The sequence below is a fragment of the Sciurus vulgaris genome (assembly GCF_902686455.1).
Source record: "Sciurus vulgaris genome assembly, chromosome: 5".
In the NCBI taxonomy this organism is placed as follows: domain Eukaryota; kingdom Metazoa; phylum Chordata; class Mammalia; order Rodentia; family Sciuridae; genus Sciurus; species Sciurus vulgaris.
In genome coordinates, this window is record NC_136465.1 from 100,342,259 (window position 1) to 100,360,340 (window position 18,082).

An 18,082-nucleotide genomic window follows, 5' to 3' on the forward strand; every position below is an offset into this window, starting at 1 on the left:
TCTTTGCCATCAGGCTTACCCACTTGTACCTACGTGTACAGAAGTGAGTGGGTGCAGCGTTGTGAATGGCTTATTTGTGTGGGGTGGGTATGGTGTGGGTGAGGGGAAAAGAAGTAATGGGCTTCATGACTAAAAAGTAAACCTGCTGCTTCTGACACACATGTTCAAACATAGAAGTGTTACCTCACGGGTACAAGGGTATTAAAAGTAAAGTGGAACATTTCTGGCATCTATACTGAGAATTATATAATGATCTCATATTAGAAAATGTTGTGCCTCAGGAGTTAATTTTAATTGGTAAGAATAATGCAGGCTATTATGTAAAAGTAGAAGTTAAGTCATTTTTATTTAAAATAAACACACCTTTTAAAAGAAATGGAAATTCTTCACATTCGGGGACTTGAGTGGCTTTGCAGAGAAATCATAACTCTAAAAGTCTCAATCTCAACAGTAACCATAAGCCTTTACCATTCAGCACTCCAGGTGTTTTAATTGATGAAAGATCATTCATACCATAAGAATAACCTTCTGCTTAATATAGCTTTATTTACTTATTTATTTTAGAGTCAGTCATTAACCCATCTTATAAAGCCATAAAGGATTCGGGAAAGTTTGATTTTCCCATCTTCAACCCCCACAAATAATTCCATTAATCTAACCCTTTATTTTCCTGAACATAACTCATGAAGAAGCTCTATGTTCATTTTTAGTTGACCCAATGCCACTTCACTTTGTCACTAAAAATAATTCCTAACTGAATGAAGGCTTCCTCAGTCAGGGTTTTCTACAGTTACTGGTGTGTCTATTTTCTGTATTACTACTGTGCATAAAGTCCAGAATGTGTAAAAGGCACACATTCTGACCCCAGTCTGGCTCCACTTCCTGCATCCTCTACCCTTTATCTTACTCCTCCTTTGATCTCCTATCCCACTCTCCAATCACACCAGACTTTTCATCTTTCTCTAAACAATGTCACCTTCTTCACAAGGTACCTTTTTTGATTTTTCTAGGAAGCCCGTTCTTCTATTTGTTATCCATTCTTCAAGACTGAAATGAAATATCATCATTTTGGTAAAATGTTTTTTGCACCTTTATCCCCAGCTGGAGCTACTCCTTTTCTTTGTTCTCCTGCAGCATTACTCCTCTCCATTTCTTTCTTTCTTCCTCCTTCCTTCTCTCCCTCCTTTTCTCCTTTCCTACCTTTCTTTCTTTATTCCTTCTCACTCAGTTAAAGAACAGCTCTTAAAGCCTGCAGAAACGTGGCTTAGAAGATGAGGTTGGGATAGCAGATGGAGGATCAGGAATAGCAGTTATTCCCTGGTCCCATGTCCCCTGAGCTACCAGACTGTAGAGTGAGTCTTTTTCAACAACTTTAATTCAAATGTTAAGATGATATCAGAATAAAGGGGTTGGGGGAGGTGTATCTTAGTAGTAGAGTGATTGCCTAGCACTGGTGTCAATCCCCAGCATCACAGAAACAAAAACAAAACATAACAAAACAACAAAAGAAAATTTAAGATGAGGTCAGTATAGTAAAAACATGAATAAGTATGTGAAATAGCACTGGCCCAAATATGAGACGTCACTGGGGGGAATAAAGAGTAATTTTTGTGTGTGTACAATCTCCCAGTAACCAGGACTCCTGCCAACAACAAAGCCCTGCCCCAGACTGGATCTTCTGATATCAGAATATGGCTACACCTCTGAAGGTTGAGCAAATATCAGATAAAGAATGGGCAGCTAAAGACAGGTGTGGTGGTGCACACCTGTAATCCCAGTGGTTTGGGAGGCTGAAGCAGCAGGATTTCAAGTTTGAGGACAGTCTCAGCAATTTAGCAAGGCCCTTAGCAACTTAGACCCTGTATCAAAATAAAAAATAAAATGAGTTGGGGATGTGGTTCCATGGTAAAGTGCCCCTGAGTTTAATCCCCAGTAACAAATAAACAAAAAGAATGGATAGCTTACGCAAGTGTTGCTTGATACTCTGTAAAATGTGAATTACCCAATCTCCAAAAGGGTGATGAAGGTGCTGCTTTGGCAAGATAATTCTGGAGCAGACATGTGGACATGTGTTTGCAGAAACAAGTTTTGAGGGTAGTGCAAAAGTCTTAGGAGGAATGATGAAGCCTTAAACTAGGTTGTTAAAATGGAAATGTAAATAAAGATGAAGTTGAAAGAGATCTGAAAAATCAAAGAACTAAAGTAACTAGCGATTGAGAGGATGCAGAGGACAGTGCATGTGTTATGGTTTAGATGTGGTATCCCCCAAAAGCTCTCATGTGAGACAATGCAAGAAGGTTCAGAGGAGAAATGATTGGGTTGTGAGAGTCTTAACCTATCGGTGAATTAATTCCCTGATTAACTGAGTGATAACTGAAGTGGCAGAGTGTGGCTAGAAGAGGTGGGAATCGGGGGCATGGCTTTGGGGTATACATTTATATCTGGAGCATGAAGTCACCTTCTCTGCTTCCTGATCACTGCGTGAGCCACTTCCTTTGGCCACACTCTTCCTCCATGATGTTCAGCCTCATCTGGAGCCCTGAGGAATGAAGATGGCCTTCTATGGACTAAGACCTCTGAAACTATGAGCCCTCAAATAAACCTTTCCTCCTCTATAGTTGTGCTGGTTGGGTCTTTCAGTCACAACAGTGAGAAAGCTGACTAAAACACCATATGACCTGATTTCTGCTCCAAGTCACAAACTTGCTGGTGATCCTACTGTAGATCCACGCTCTCTCCTTAGTCTCTTTAACCAAATCCAGAGTGTACTGCTGCTGTTCTCTGAAGGAATGCAGACATTGGCATGTACCTCACAGCCTTGCACTTACAACATATGCCCTACTTCCTTTTCTCTAGACCTTCATATAAACCACTTGATTTTTATACTTATGGTGCTGAGAGAAATGTTGGGTAAGAACTGGAAGAACCTAACTTTGTACCCAAGAGGTTCAGAAATCATATTTTTAGAAAAATTCATCTGGAACTTTGTGCTTGGTGATTCTTTTAAACCTTTCTCATCAGTCTAATTTAGATCAGGTGATGACTATCTTTGTTTTACTCATGTCTCAGTTTTCAGCTGCATCAGTAACTGATCAGCCATTCTTTCGGAAAGACAGATCCATGGTTTAATACCTTATGTCATTATGTAGGTTTATAGTTATATCGAGCTATTCATAGGAATGTTCCACATATATGAAAGAACACTCCTTTACATGTGGGAATTTGAGTAAGAATAAAAAAGTAGAGTTGAAAAAACGAAATTGGATAGAGTTTGAAAGGTGAGCCAATGCAGGCAAAGGACAGCACAGTGTGCCCCAGGGTGCAGCTTGGGGAACCCAGAGGAGAGGGAGCATTCAAGAGGAAAAAGAAAGGCAGGCCAGTTTCTGCCTTGATCATCAATTTTCCTCATAATAGGAAATACCTCTGGCTCCCTCTCGTCTCCATAGAAAGCTAATTTTCCCTTCAGAAATCAGAGAAAAGAGTTAGTACCTATGGTTTGGTCTCCAGAACTTGGAGAATTTCAGGAAGACATTTCTCACCCTTTAAATTAGGGGCGGGGGTACTGGGGCTTGAACCCAGGGCTTTATGCAAGCTAGGCAAGTATTCTAGCCACATACCAGCTCACCCTTTATTTTATTTTTTGGTACCAGAGATTGAACCTAGGGACGAATAATCACTGAGTCACATCTCCAGCCCTTTTTTATATTTATTAGAGACAGGGTCTTGCTGAGTTGCTTAGTGCTTTGCTAAATTGCTGAGGCTGGGTTTGAACTCACTGTCCTCCTGCCTCAGCCTCCAAAGAAGCCGGGATTACAAGTATACACCATTACTCCTGGCCCCCACCCTTTATTTTAAATTTCTTGACCTCTAGCATTCCTTCTATTCTTTGAAATAACATTAAATATTATAATGAAATTTATCCTGAGCATTAAAACAATAATCTGAAATAGTATGGCTAATAGTGCCAGAATTTAAGCAATAAAAGAGCTAGATATCAAAAAGTAAAGAGTTTGCATTTTTTTCTTCCCTTTTTATATACAGTACCATCAAGGACTTGCCTCTGTTTTAGGGTGCTGAGAACATAAAGATGAATGAGCCATTGGTGAGAAGCTCAAAGTTTAGAGAGATAACAGATAAATAATGAATGACCACAAGACTTACTCTGATAGAGACATTCATACAATGTTGCTATCTGGGGCACCTAAGCTAGAATGGGAAGGGAATGATCAGGAAAATGGTGGGTGTTGCAGTTAAATCCAGAATTATGAGCAGCTAGACAAAAACAAAGCTGTGTGTGGGAAGGGCTGGAGTGGGGGAGAGGTGGGGAAGGGGAAGGAGGGAGGGAGGAGAAAGAGAGATCAAATGAGAGTGAATGCACAAATACCTTGCATTAAGGAAAACTGCAGGAGGTTCCAAGTGGTTTAAGCATGGGTGTGTTTAAGGATGGTGGTGATGAAGAGCAGAGAAGAGCAGAAAGAGAAGAGACTTGGAGTGATAAGCAGAGATGAAAATACTATGGGTTTTGTATGCCATGCTTAAAAGCATGAATACTTGGTGGAATTATGCAAAGGTGATAAATCAGGGAAAGAAACAATCATGTTTGGGAAGATCATTTTGACAGTCCTAGAGAACAGTTCTGAGCAAGACCAGTGGCAGAGAGAACTGTAGAGTGGAGATGGAGAGAAGGGTGAAAATGGTTTAAGACCAATAAAGGAAGTTAAAATATGCCTTGGTGATATACAACTATGGAGGAAGATGGTAAGAATGGCCCTGAAGTTTGTAGCTGTAAGGACTAAGCAGGAGGAAATGGGTAGGAATGGAAGGTAGAGAGGAGCTGTGAGTTTAGTTTAGGATAAGCTGAATTTTAGGGGTGTCCAGGAAGTTGTTACATGTACATAAAGGTCTACAGGGTAAAATAATTGAAGATAAAATTTTGGGAATCACGAGGACACCAGTGAGGTACCAGGGCCTCCCAGGAAGAGCACCAAGACCCAGAAGAGAAAGGTTGGTAAAGATGACTTCTTTGGGCCTGAAGAACTTTTAGAAGATTAAGAAGGAATGGCTGTAGAAGTGTGTCAGGGTAAGATAAAAGACTGAATGTGTGTCTGTTTAGGATGTATCTAAAAAGCAGTCACTGCTACATTTGTGGGGAGAATGTTCTTGGGAAATGGTGGGGACCAAAGCCATATTGCAGTGGGTTGATGAGACTGGGAAGTGATGGGCTGGTTTAGGATACCTTAGGGCACAGAGCTAGAGGATTTGGGATAACAGTTTTGCTATTGTTAAAATGATTTTGCTAAAATTGTGCCTATCACAAATCCTAGACTATAGTAGGCACTTAATGAATTATCCCTTTAAAAATCTTCATCAGTATTTTTCTCCATAAATAATTACCTGATGTATTTTTTCTTTTCTAGAAAAGTGTTCATACTGACAAAAATCTGCTTTCTACAGGAAATGCTAGAAGTTTCATACTAACTTTTGATTTATACGAAGTTTTTCCTGTTTCAATACCTAACACCTTTTTTGAAAGTAATTTCTCATCATAGCCTGCCTAATCAATAGATACATCACACAATTTCATTTAAGGACTGACTACCACTAAGCAATTTTAAAATCGAATGATCAGATAATATTTTGCCTTAATGATACTAGATCATTATTTTAGGAATTACTGATTTACTCATCCATTTAGAAACATTCTCTTAGTAACTTCCTTAGTTTACCCAATTTGTACTTGAGCATTAAATTTGGATAAGGGTTAAGATCCAAAAACTAAATTACTCAAGTCATAAAGTAAATAGGAAAGGTAAAGGAATAACTTTGAAAATTCAATTATTTTGATTATTTACTTTTGCCCCCCCAAAAATACCATCCAAAGTCATAGTACTGGAATCATAAAGGTATCAAGTTTAAAGGAAAGAGAGACGTCTAGAAATCAGCTGCCTTTCCTTATCTCTCAGAGTCCTTTTACAGTAATAATTATGCAAACAGCACTTGAGTCTCACACTTAGCACCAGAAGTAAGCATTTGTGCCTTTTCCTTCCTTTATTTCCAGGATTGACTGAAAAAATGCATATAACATTATCCAATTTTTGGTCTATGCTAGAGTTTGCTCTTATTCAGAGCAGATTTTCATATAGCCAAAGAGCGGACCCTTTCGCCAGCATCTAATCTGGAACAGATGGGCTAAACGGTCACATTTTTGGACAAAGCTGCCATGTGAGCAGGTAGCCTGGCCCCTGTTCCTGAGGTAAAGAGGCTGATCTGTCAATGAGGCAGCTGCCCGAAAAGTCATTATTTTAATCACTTATCTCTGTAAGCCTTCTCTCCAGCCCTAGAAGTGCCAGCTCACACTGTCAGGGCTGTGGGAACAGAATGTGCTGGCACTGACTGAGTGGCAGATTCAGGAGACTCACCCAAGCTGGGAGTCGACAACAGTGCTTCTCTCCAGGAGCACATTCCCACTTCCCGCTGCTGCCACCTGGCCAACGGTCATGTGCGTTCTCCTCCCGCCAGAGTCCACAGTGACACTGGGCCCAGCTTCCCTCAGTGTGCGGGTGCTGTGGAAGGAGCTCTGGTGCCAGGAGGACCTGGCGGCTCTGTTCTGAGTGATGGGCTGCAGGGGCACCAGCGGCCTCACCTGCCCTGAACTCAGGTAGTTCTCCTTCTCCAAGAGGTTGCCCATGCTGTGACTGGTTCCCGGCCGGGGGTAGGTGAGCACTGCAGAGTTCACAGGGACATTGTCAAAGACAGTGTCACTAATAGACCCGTACTGGTGTTGCCTGTGGTAAGTGTCATAGTGGCGCTGTCTGCTCACGGCGTGATTGAACCCCACGATTTCCGAACGGGCATATCTGGGTGGCATGAGGAGGGTGGAGCGCCTGCTGTCTTGGTGGCGCAGTGTGTGCCCAAGCTGGTTTCTGTGGCTGTAATGGTAATCACTGTGCGCATAATGAAGCCTCTCAGGGCTGCTGTCTGGAGAAATCTCCAGTCTCCTCAGAGGCTGCCTCAAGGATCTTTCCTCCACTGACTTCTGGGAACTGTACTGTGTTGTTCCTCTTCCCCAACGACCTCCGTAAGTGGCAGTTGTGCCAGCCTGCATGAGATAAAAATAAAACTTAAATGAAGCATAAATCTGTTTTTGTCTTTGCTGAAGACTAATTACTCTGGGATTATCATACAAAATGTCCATTTCTGAGAGTCAGATAGAGAAGTTGGCCCCTTTCTGGGTGAAGTCTTTTTTTTTTAAACAAGACTTGGTTGACTTGAGTCATATTTATTTGTACTAGGATTTAATACTGTTTAAAATCCCCAGTTTCCCAGGGTGTCCACATAAAAGTCAATTTTCTCAAAATTCATTCAGAAAATAATACTTTGGAGAGGTAAACCTCAAAAGTAACAACCTAAAAAAGTTTGAAAATGTTTTCCCAGTAATTTGACAACTAGGGTTACATTCTTTGATACCCTACCTTTAACACATCATAGGTTTTAGTGACAGGGGAACGCCCTCCGACAAAATCATTCTCAACCAGGTGTAGGTTGTAGACATACTCAGGAACACTGCTGGTTCGGTGAAGATTTCCTGTAATCCAGAAAATATTAAAATATAGAATATAAATATTTACAGACTGTTTAACAATTGTATATTAAATTTTAAAATTTAAGTAATTCAGGCCAATTACAAATGTAAAATTTATATTAATATTTTAAATGCTGGTTTAACACCACCCTTGAAAATGGCAAATGATCAAAGGTTATCAAAACATTCTCTTTTTCAAAATGAAAGTCAAGTTTAAAAAAAAGAAAAAAGGGGAGATGGGGACGCAGCCTAGGGGGAGAATGGCTTGCCTAGCATGCTTGGGGCCCTGGGTTCAATTCTGGTACCACAAAAAAAAAAAAACCAAGCATTAAAAAAACAAAAAAGAAAAGAAGGGAGAGGAGATTCACAGAAATCCAAAACTGTTTGTTACAATGCTAAAGAATTTGAGAATGACGCATTGGTTCTGATGGTCTGTTCCAAAATGTTTGGTTTCTCAAGTTAGGGGAGAATTCTGCTACCACTGCAGGAACTCAGAAACTTTTTATAGTAAGTAGGTGTGGGCAATAAATATAATGGTGACTCAACACTACCAGATAAGACAGCTTGTATAAACAACAAGGTGGGTCCATGTAGACAAAGAAAACAGGATCAACTGAAGACCAGGCTGGGGTTAAGGTGTTTGGCAATGTGAGAGTTAGGCAGCAGAGGAAAGCAACCTCTTTCCTGAGTGACTGCTTTTGTGGAATCACCTGGTTCTCCCTTTGTTTGGTGGTCTACGAGTCAGTCAACTCTCCTGTAATCACTGAGTGGGAGGCAATCCTTTGTGCTCAGCTCTGGAACCCACAGTGATTCTCAATTGATGCATGTCTCATACCTCTTAAAATACTCCTCTTTGAGGGATGTGCGGGGTAGAAGACAGACAGTATTGTGTCCCTCTTCTACCACTTTATCCTTCTCTCAGTTTTTTCTTTTCTTTTTTTATAATCTCTTACCAAAAAAAAAAAAAAAAAAAACAAAAAACAAAAAACAAAACTAACCAAGTAATCAGAGATCTATAAAACCTGGATAATTTCTAGTTCTCTAATTTTAACCAATTTTTTTTTCTGTTATGTAGTATTCTTTTAGAAATCTGAGGGGATAAATAAATATTTAACTCTTCTATGACTTCAGAGACTCATGAAAGATGCCAAGAATAAAACAACATAGGCAGTCCCTTTCCAACAAATTGTTCCAACAAATTTCTAAAAAGTTAAAATTTCAAGGGACTGACAATATATTCAAAGTAATTCATAGGGGGAGGGGGAAATGGAGATTGTTGTTGCCATAGAGCTAAAAAATCTGAATCCATCCCAAATTTGTTTCTGTGTCCTTATTTCCTGGAGCCAAACAATCTGGCCAGTAAACAATTTTCAGGCCTTTTGGGGTCCTAGGGGAGGCAGCTTCTGGCTTGTAATTGTCACCCTAAAGATGAGAGAGGTTGAGGTAATCCAGGCATCTCATTTCTAGGGGCCAGATTTCTCCACATGGTCTGACAAAAGGTCAGGTCGCCTCTTAATTTGTAAGCTCTATAACCTGGACCTCAAAAGAGGGAAAGGAATCTCTATAAATCAGGAGAGGTCTTAAGAACTCAACTCTTAGTACCTGGCTCCTGCCTAGGCTAAATAGCTTCACTCACCTTCCCCCACCCCTCAGCAGGCTAGGGAAAGGAGGCTAGAAGGACCATTAGAGGGAACACTGAGGTTCTAACCTGAAGGGGCACAGAGGGTACAAGGCCAAGGCTGAAGAGGGACAGGGAGGGAGAAGGGGTGCAGGAGATGCTCAAACTCACCCCACCTCTAAGAAAACAGCCAATTTTCTACAAGAGGCTGTGACGAGGCAGCAAATTATTAGTCAGCCCATCCTTAAGAAACAAAATTTACTGTCTTTTATAAAAGGTAATTAAGAAGCTGGGGCTGTAGCTCAGTGGTAGAGCACTTGGTTAGCATGTGTGGGGCCCTGGGTTCAATCCCAACCAATACAATAATACAGTAATTAAGGATTATTCGTGTTCAAAATTTTGACTGTATAACGGAATACATGAAAGGACAATTTAGAACGGAAAGACTCTCATTGTCATACATGGATGGTAGCTAGAAACATTCATTGCTGTCACACTATAATAAAATGGCAGATGATCAAATCGTACAATTTTAGAGATCCAAGAAAATTTCTGTAAGTGGGGCCTCTCTAGCCTATCATTATCTGATATTACCCTTTACCTACTTCCAAAAGTAGGCAGCTATTCAGAAACAGTTAATGGGAGCAACAGCAAAGATTTGTGTGTGTCAGGCAGGGTCTCCCAGTACTGTCCAGTCTGATCTTCAACTCTGGGACTCAATCTATCCTCCAGTCTCAGTCTCCCAAAAAGCTGCTTCATCAGTGAGTTTTACAGTTTGTTCAAGAAAATGTTTAACTCAAGTTAGACATTCACATTGTTGCTGCAGGTTTTAAGGCTTTCTAAAACAACTTATATGAGCTCCTTACCTTTAAATATTACTTTTAAGGACCTAAAATTATTTCATGTTTTTTTTACAATGTGCTGTGATGAAGAGCCAACTATTATCATCCCCATTTATAAACAGTGAAACTTAAATGACTTCCAAATTGTTTCAAGTCAGGGTTCCTCCTTTCTACTCTGTTGCTTGGCTGCATGGTGACTATTCTGAAATTGTCATTTCCCAAAACCCTGGGGGAATTGTTATCAGAGTTTTGATATGAGAACTAAACCCAATCATTCCTCCTTTCCTCTAGCACCTCCATCTGAACAGTTACAAATATTATGTAAACATTCATTCTTTATTTGCTTATAGTGCTTATAAGGAAGCTTCTCCTTCCATTTTCAGATAAATGAACAAAGACCAGTTTAATGGTTCCCAAAATAACTGCAAGGTAGTCAGTAACAGAGAAAAAAAATAAGATTGGATTTTTAAACCATGGCCTCTCCTGTGGAATACACATACAAGAAAAGGTGTGATTTCTGATATTCCACATTCATGTTTGCACCATAGATGGTTTCTTTGTGAAAAGGCCAATCTCAAATGACAAATAATACTGATTAATTTGTTTAGTGTTTGAGATCATATGGTGGATAAAGGTGAATCAGTAAGTGTGTTTTAAAAATTTAAAGAAATTCCAGTGGGTAGAATTTTTTTTAAGATATTAATCAGGATGAAAACTAATCTCTGCAAGGCAAATCATTACTTTCTGTTCAGTTGGAGAATAAAATAAGTGACTGTTGAACATATAATTCACTCATGTCCTTCCCTAAAAACAGAAATAAGAAAGCAACCTAAAACATTTGATACCTGGAGGTGCATCCTGTTTTAAATAAATCTAACAGAAATATTCAGATTTTCTTATACACTTAAGATTAAGATGGGATTCTAATTCAAAGGATTTTTCTTCAAACCAAATCTGTAGGCCTGGTCTGGAGCTTCTGTTCTACTTTTTGTGTGTAGGACAAATTACTTGCATGCCTTGGTTTCCTACCATTTTAGGAACAAAGAGGATTGCTGAGAGAGGTTTTCTGAGAAAGCATACATTCAAATGCTTCTGAAATGTGTAATATCTGGGTTCGGATGTGCTACCCCAAAATACAGCACCTTGGTGTTTGAGGAAAGAGCAGAAGATGGAAGTTAGCTCTCAGCCTCCTCTGCCCCTCCTCCCCTGAAGCAGGCTAAAAAAAAAAAAAAATCGAGCTGTCCTTCTCTCAAAGTAGGTCATAAACTCTCATTCCAGAGGGGTCCTAGAGGTCCTCTCTACAACCGGATTAAAGAAATGTTTCATAGGGATGAATCCAAACAAATAGTCTTTGCTAACCACCCCCACCTCAGTTTATTGCTATTAGATCATATTCCCCTTTGTGCAATTGTATTTCTGCACAAATGTCCATAAAAATACACATTTGGCTCTGTCTTTGGATCTTCAATTCTGAAAGCTCCCATGTCACATAAAACTTTTAAAGTAAAGATGCCCACTCTTCTCTTGTTAATCTGTTCTTTTGTTAAACAAGTCTCAGTCATAAAACAAATGATGGATGAGGAAAGCAATCTCTTACAAAGGTAATATGCAAAACGAGATAAAGTTTTTAGAATTAGGGTCCCCCAAATTTTTTTCCACTTTTTCATGAGTTAATCTATTCTAGAAAGAGGGATAAACTAGCATGCATGCTTTAATGTACACTGGGTTGTAGTTCAGAGTTTTTATTCTGCTGATTTTACCAGTGGTATGAATTTGACTTTTTCTGGTTGTTTCTGCAATCAGAATCCCAGCCACTGAGGATCACGATGACAATATTGTGAATTTTCTAATCATTCATTTCACTTGCACACTGCACAACATGCCTTCAATATTTTCTAACAAAGTTAACGATTTACTAGGAAACATTTCAAATTAATAATGACTCAGGCAACAGCATCTGAACTTTTTCTTCCACGAATACTACAGACATGTTATGGAGCCCACTTAAGGGTTCCAGAAGGAGGTAGTTAAAGAGCAACTTTACCTCTGCCTTGTTAAAGGACAAGCAATTCAAGTCAAAGCAATTGTGGGGGTAGGGCTGAGGTAAAGCAGGGTTAGTTGACAAAGTGGAAGAATTCCAAATTGCTCAGAAGATTGCAGAGTTGTAGGACTTACAAGATAACATAATTTTCTCTTTCCCTGTCTGCATGTTCATTTGAATGATATGATTCCTAAGTCACAGGAGGAAAAATAGCCTTGTTTCTGGTCAAATATGCAAGTAATACCCACAATAATGAATTGTTTTGGGGTTTAAAAAACTAAATTTATTTCTACAAAAAAATTTTGTGAGCAAGTTTTATTACCTAGTTAATTAAATTTAATACATTTGTAAAATCAAATGGACAAGCCTCTACTATAGTTCCATTACCTGTACCTAATACTATTTTTAAAAATCAACTATAGCTTACCTATGATAATTAGGTAATTGAGAACTGCTAAACAGACAAAACCTTTATAGAACCTGCTTCTATTAGAGAGAAGAGAGTAGCATTCACATTCAAAAGAACATCTTTTCTTTCAACCTTCCAATGTTCTCCTAAAAGTGGTTAAAAAGTGAATTGGGTCATACTGAGCTCAATAGGCAGAATTTCTGGAGATGAAAAGTACAGAAGAGATTCAGATGAAAACAGGTATGATTAAATTTATGCATAGAAATCAGCTGTTTCTCCCTACTGGTAGTGACTGATTTTTTTCTTTTGTGGGTGCTAGAGATCAAACCCAGGACCTTGAACAAGCCCTCTACTACTGACTTATACCCCCAGTGCACTGGTATTGACTTAAACACTACATTTAATTAATTAATTAATTTCTTTTTTTTAGTACTGGGGATTTTACTCAGGGGCCCTTGACCACAGAGCCACATCCCCAGTCCTATTTTGTATTTTACTTAGAGACAGGGTCTCACTGAGTTGCTTAGTGCCTTGCCATTGAGACTGGCTTTGAACTCCTGTCTCAGACTCCCAAGTCACTGGGATTACAGGCGTGTGCCACCACGCTCAGCTCGCTACATTTAATTTTGATAACTATCACAGCCAGCTGTCTTCACAGTGTGGATCACAATGGTCTTCTTGGTGGAAAAAGAGCTTGAAAGTCTAATAGCTATCATCTTATATTTGGTCTTTCTACAGCATCCTCCGGGTAGCAAAAGTTCTCATTCTCCAAATACCTCAGAAAGATTTAATTTCTTTCATTAAAAGTTGGGGCATGTTATTACAAGTGAGAGACAGAGCATCTTGAAACTTATTAGAAGGAATCTATATAGCAGACTCCTTAAAATCATCTACTACCAAAAGTAGGAGTTTAGGCCTGGGATATAGCAGAGCAGTATGCTTAGCACGCTTGAGGCCCTGGGTTCAATCCCTAGGATCCCCTACCTAAAAAAAAGCAGGAGGCACTTAAAAGAAAACAGGAAGTATGCTTACACTTACCAAGGACCACACATCAGTACTCCTGAGTTGGTAAAGGTTTTTTTTTTGTTGGTATGTATTGACATATATGCCATCGGATTGATTTTCCTGGACTTATATATTTAAAAACAATACTTTTATCTTATTCTATCTTTAATTTCAAAGAGAAGCAATCATATATTTGTGGAAATCACAATTCTATAACTTGTATGTAATCTAGCTCAGGTTAGAAAATTAGCAGAATTTGTTATAAAACTATGGTGAAGAACTGATTGAAAGCAGATCAAAGTCAAACAGTGTTTCATATTACTGAAAATTTAACAGAAAGTTGTGCAGTGCTGTTCTTTGTGACCAGTTAATGCAGCTCACATAATAAACCACAAGAACTCAAAGAGTATTGGTGTATGCTGCAAAGTACTGGCTTTGAGTTCCTATTAAGCTGAATATGTCAGGCACAGACCAATTCTTGCGGGAGAATGGGCCTCATACACTGTGCCAATGTGTGACAAGTCAATAGGTGCTACCACTCACAAAATATATCAGCCACCAGAAGCCCTTAGTTTCCAGAAGCCTCCTAAGTGATGTGAGAACTGTCCTCTGATGTACCAGTTTATGGAATTTGGGGGGCGATCCTCAAATTATTGCTCTAGATAAACGCATAAATACATATTAAAGGGTCCTTTTGTATTACAGATGTCTATGTCCTATTTTGGTTGATGTATCTGGATATATGATTATACAGAATTTGTGATTATAAAATAGTAACTTAAGACACTGGGGACGTAACTCTGTGGTAGAGCACTAGCCTAGTATTTGCAAGGCCTTGGGTTCTATCCCCAGCACTGAAAATAAATCAATCTATTAACTTAGCATGCTTGTAAAGTATCAAATAGATACTGTCTGTATGTATCTAAATCTATCGATTCCTGTAACTTGTTTACTTTCTTTGTCATTCTTGCCAATTCATTTGCTGATACCCTACAATGATTACTTATAAGATTTTAGAACTACAATGACAAAAATCACATTATACTTACCATGATTTAACTCATGGTCAAAAAGGTGAATTTATATCACCAATTACTGTTTTGCTTTAAAATCCAAAGACAGACTTCTGGTGCCAGCTACTCAGGAGTCTGAGACAGGAGGATCACTTGAGTATAGGTCTCAAACAAACAAAAAAAAAACTCACTACAAGTTTTCTTTGTAAGGAATTTCAAGTCGTTATATTCCCAGAGCTCTCACTTGCCAGGGCTAACCACTTTCTTTCCCTACTGATTCATAACTGCCAATCCTTCTTTAAATCCACCTAATGTGCCAAATGTATTTTCACAAAACCTTTGTATTTTTCATGTTTCTCCCCTGCTGAAACACCTTCAGTGATTCACAATTATCTTTTTTTGGGGGGGGGGCGGGTGGTACCAGGGATTGAACTCAGGGGCACTCCACCACTAGCCACATCCCCAGCCCTATTTTGTATTTTATTTAGAGATAGGGTCTCACTGAGTTGCTTACTTTTGCTAAGGCTGGCTTTGAACTATGGATTCCTCTTGTCTCAGTTTCCTGAGCCGCTGGAATTACAGGCATGCACAACCATGCTGTGCTGCCACAATTGTCAATTTTTAACTGGCATTTGAAATCCAAATTTGAGAGGTGTGGAGTAAGACTACCTATAATGAGTCACAACTGAACTGAATTTTGAAGGACATGTAAGAGTTAACCAGGCAGAGAGGAGACAACAGGGTTGGGGAAGGCAAGGCAAGACCAAGATAACTGCATGTGTGTGTTCAGTGGGGAGTGGAATTATGGTGATAGGGATGAAGTTTGAGAAGTTGCAGGCATCACATCATGACGAGTTTGGAATGCCATGTTGAAAATGGATTTTACTCCTGTAGATAACAGCAAGGAACCAAAGGAATTTAAATCAGGAAATGATGCAATGAGATTTTAGAAAGTTCACTCTAGTAGCTATGTGGAGAATCAAGTGAGGTCAGATTAAAGCAGGAGGTGGTTATCTCCCAAGAAGATTTTTACCTCCTTGACATAAAGAATCCTATTTTATAGTACCATTGTAGAACAGTTGCGCAGTGACATTTGACAAGTTAATTGTGGATAAGCCATACTGCTTGTATACTCAAAATATCTTAGTTTCACAAATTCATTTATTTTGCACCTACTCCTTGGGGCTGACATCTATTCTGAAGATCACCACAGTGGAGCCAAAACGAGGATGGTAGTCACATATATGCTTTTGTCTTGGGGATGAATAGAAAGTACTCAAGAATTTCCTACTGCTCTTTCATCCTTCTGGGAATATGCAGAAAATTTGCTTCTTGCAAAATGTTGGCAAGTTCTTTCTTCCTGAGTTATTAGAAAAGTATATGATGGCTGGGCATGGTGGCACATGCCGGTAATCCCAGAGGCTCAGGAGGCGGAGACAAGAGGATTGTGAGTTCAAAGCCAGCCTTAGCAAAAGCAAGGCACTAAGAAACTCAGTGAGACTGTCTCTAAATAAAATACAAAATAGGGCTGAGGATGTGGCTCAGTGGTCAAGTGCCCCTGAGTTTAATCCCTGGTACCAAAAAAAAAAAAAAAAAAAAAAAAAATTCAATAACTTGATGTGATCCCATGATCATTGAGATTTAGGATTCAGGGGAGAAATAATCTATTAATCTTCTAGTGTGTGATGCTTTCTTTTGAAAATTCTGGACATAATAGAATTAAAGAACTTCATTATTACTTAGACCAACTAATATTGATAGGCTTAAACTTATTATTCCAAGAATATAAATACGTGTATTCCTTAAATGGTAATGGTGGGTTGTGTTTTCAAATGCTTAAAATTCTTTTTTCCAAATATGCATTTTTTTCTAGGTTTACATATTGAGCTCCCAAGCTGGTATGTAGGTGGCTTAAGAGCATTATATTATTTTTATGTTTAAAATTCAATCATCATTACTGGCATTATATAAAAGATACACAATAGGTTTCTAACATTTTGAGTCTTAAGAGGACCTTATAGTCTATTTATTAATCTTAACCTACTAATCAAGAGAGTGAAATGGATCATTCTACATAAAGATTGAAATTTTCTCCTAATTTATAGTCTGTTTCCACTTGCACTGCTACCTTTAACTGTTAGTTTACATATCTATACATGTACAAAATAGCTGGAACCTAACATTCATCTCAGAATTGTAAAATTCTTTTTTTCCCCCCCAGTACTGGGGATGGAACCCAGGGGTGCTCTACCCCTGAGCTACATTCCCAGTCTGGTCTCCCCTACCTTTTAATTTTTAATTTTGAGACAGGGTCTCACTAAACTTTCCAGACTGGCTTTGACCTTGTGATCCTCCTGTTTCAGTTTCCCACCTAGCTGGTATTACAGATGTACACCACCACACTCAGCTTAACTTAAAATTCTTGAATATCATCTGAGATGAAACCAAATGATCTTATAGGCCATGTTAGTCAAGTATCATTTATAAACTCCAAAGCTTTTAGCAACATGCTTGTTATTGCATTTCCTAATTATCATAGCTAGGTTGCCAATAATATGTTTGCTCTCTAAGAAAACAAATCAAAACTTTTAATAATTTTAATTGCTAACTGCTCAGATCAGAAATTTGGCTTTGCTGTTAAATCAATGTAACTATGTGTAGCCTTATGTTAATACACCAGAAAAATTTTTAAAACTGATATCATAAATGACAGCTCAAGAGAAAGAGCCAATGTACACAACAAATGCCTAGAATATCTAATTCAAGTGAGCGGCCCTCAGTTCCCATGATGGTAGAATCACTAGCACAGGGCATAGATATGAACAGTCTTCTTAAAGTAATTTCCCATAGTACGCCAAATGATGTATTTTTATAATCGAGTTTTGTTACTCTGGGTCTTTGTGGTTTATTAGTTTCATTGATTCCGAAGCATGCTTCCTATATATATCCTCATTCAATCATAAAACTTCACCAGTAAGAGATACATTCTCATCTTTCTAGGACCATGAGGTTTATTTTTTGTAAACACCATTTTATTCACATTCTACACCACTGGCATATGTACATTGAGAATTTCTTAAAAATAAAACAACAAAAGCTACCTTTTCTTCCCTTTTAACTTACTGCACCCAATCTGTCAGACATGGACCAATGCCCATGGGATATATTAGGCTGATGTGGAGGTACATTAAATTCAGAGGTGCTACTGACACTGCACTCTCAGAGCAGTATGGCACGGGCCCTACCACCCCACCATCTCGTTTTCCTTTCCTGATCCCATCTATGTTCTGAATGATTAGTCATCTCACTCCCAGAATTGCTTCATTCCTGGAATTCCTTTTTGGCAAAGAATTCATATAGAATTTGAACAACGGATAACTTTTTTTGTTTGTTTCCAGCAGCACCTATTAACTGTTTTTTCTTTTTTTTTTTCTGCTACCCTGAACAAATTTTCATTCCTTTCTCTAGAACTCACTCTGATCACAGATATTCAAAGCAGCTTCACCAGGAAATCAGGTAAGTAAATAATACGTTTCCAGTTTTTGTGGTAGAGTTCCAAAGAAGTTGTAAAT

At 38.8% G+C, this 18,082-nt stretch overlaps 1 protein-coding gene across 1 annotated transcript in view; it reads right to left on the bottom strand.

Annotated features, from left to right (window-relative positions):
* PKP2 (plakophilin 2) overlaps positions 1–18,082 on the bottom strand; it is a 76,883-nt gene that overhangs the window by 55,025 nt on the left and 3,776 nt on the right. The window contains exons 2-3 of the mRNA XM_079139347.1: positions 7,473–7,585; positions 6,420–7,099 (exon numbers count right to left, since the gene is read on the bottom strand). Of these exons, the coding sequence (XP_078995473.1) occupies positions 6,420–7,099; positions 7,473–7,585 (793 nt within the window). The remainder of the gene's footprint in view (positions 1–6,419; positions 7,100–7,472; positions 7,586–18,082) is intronic.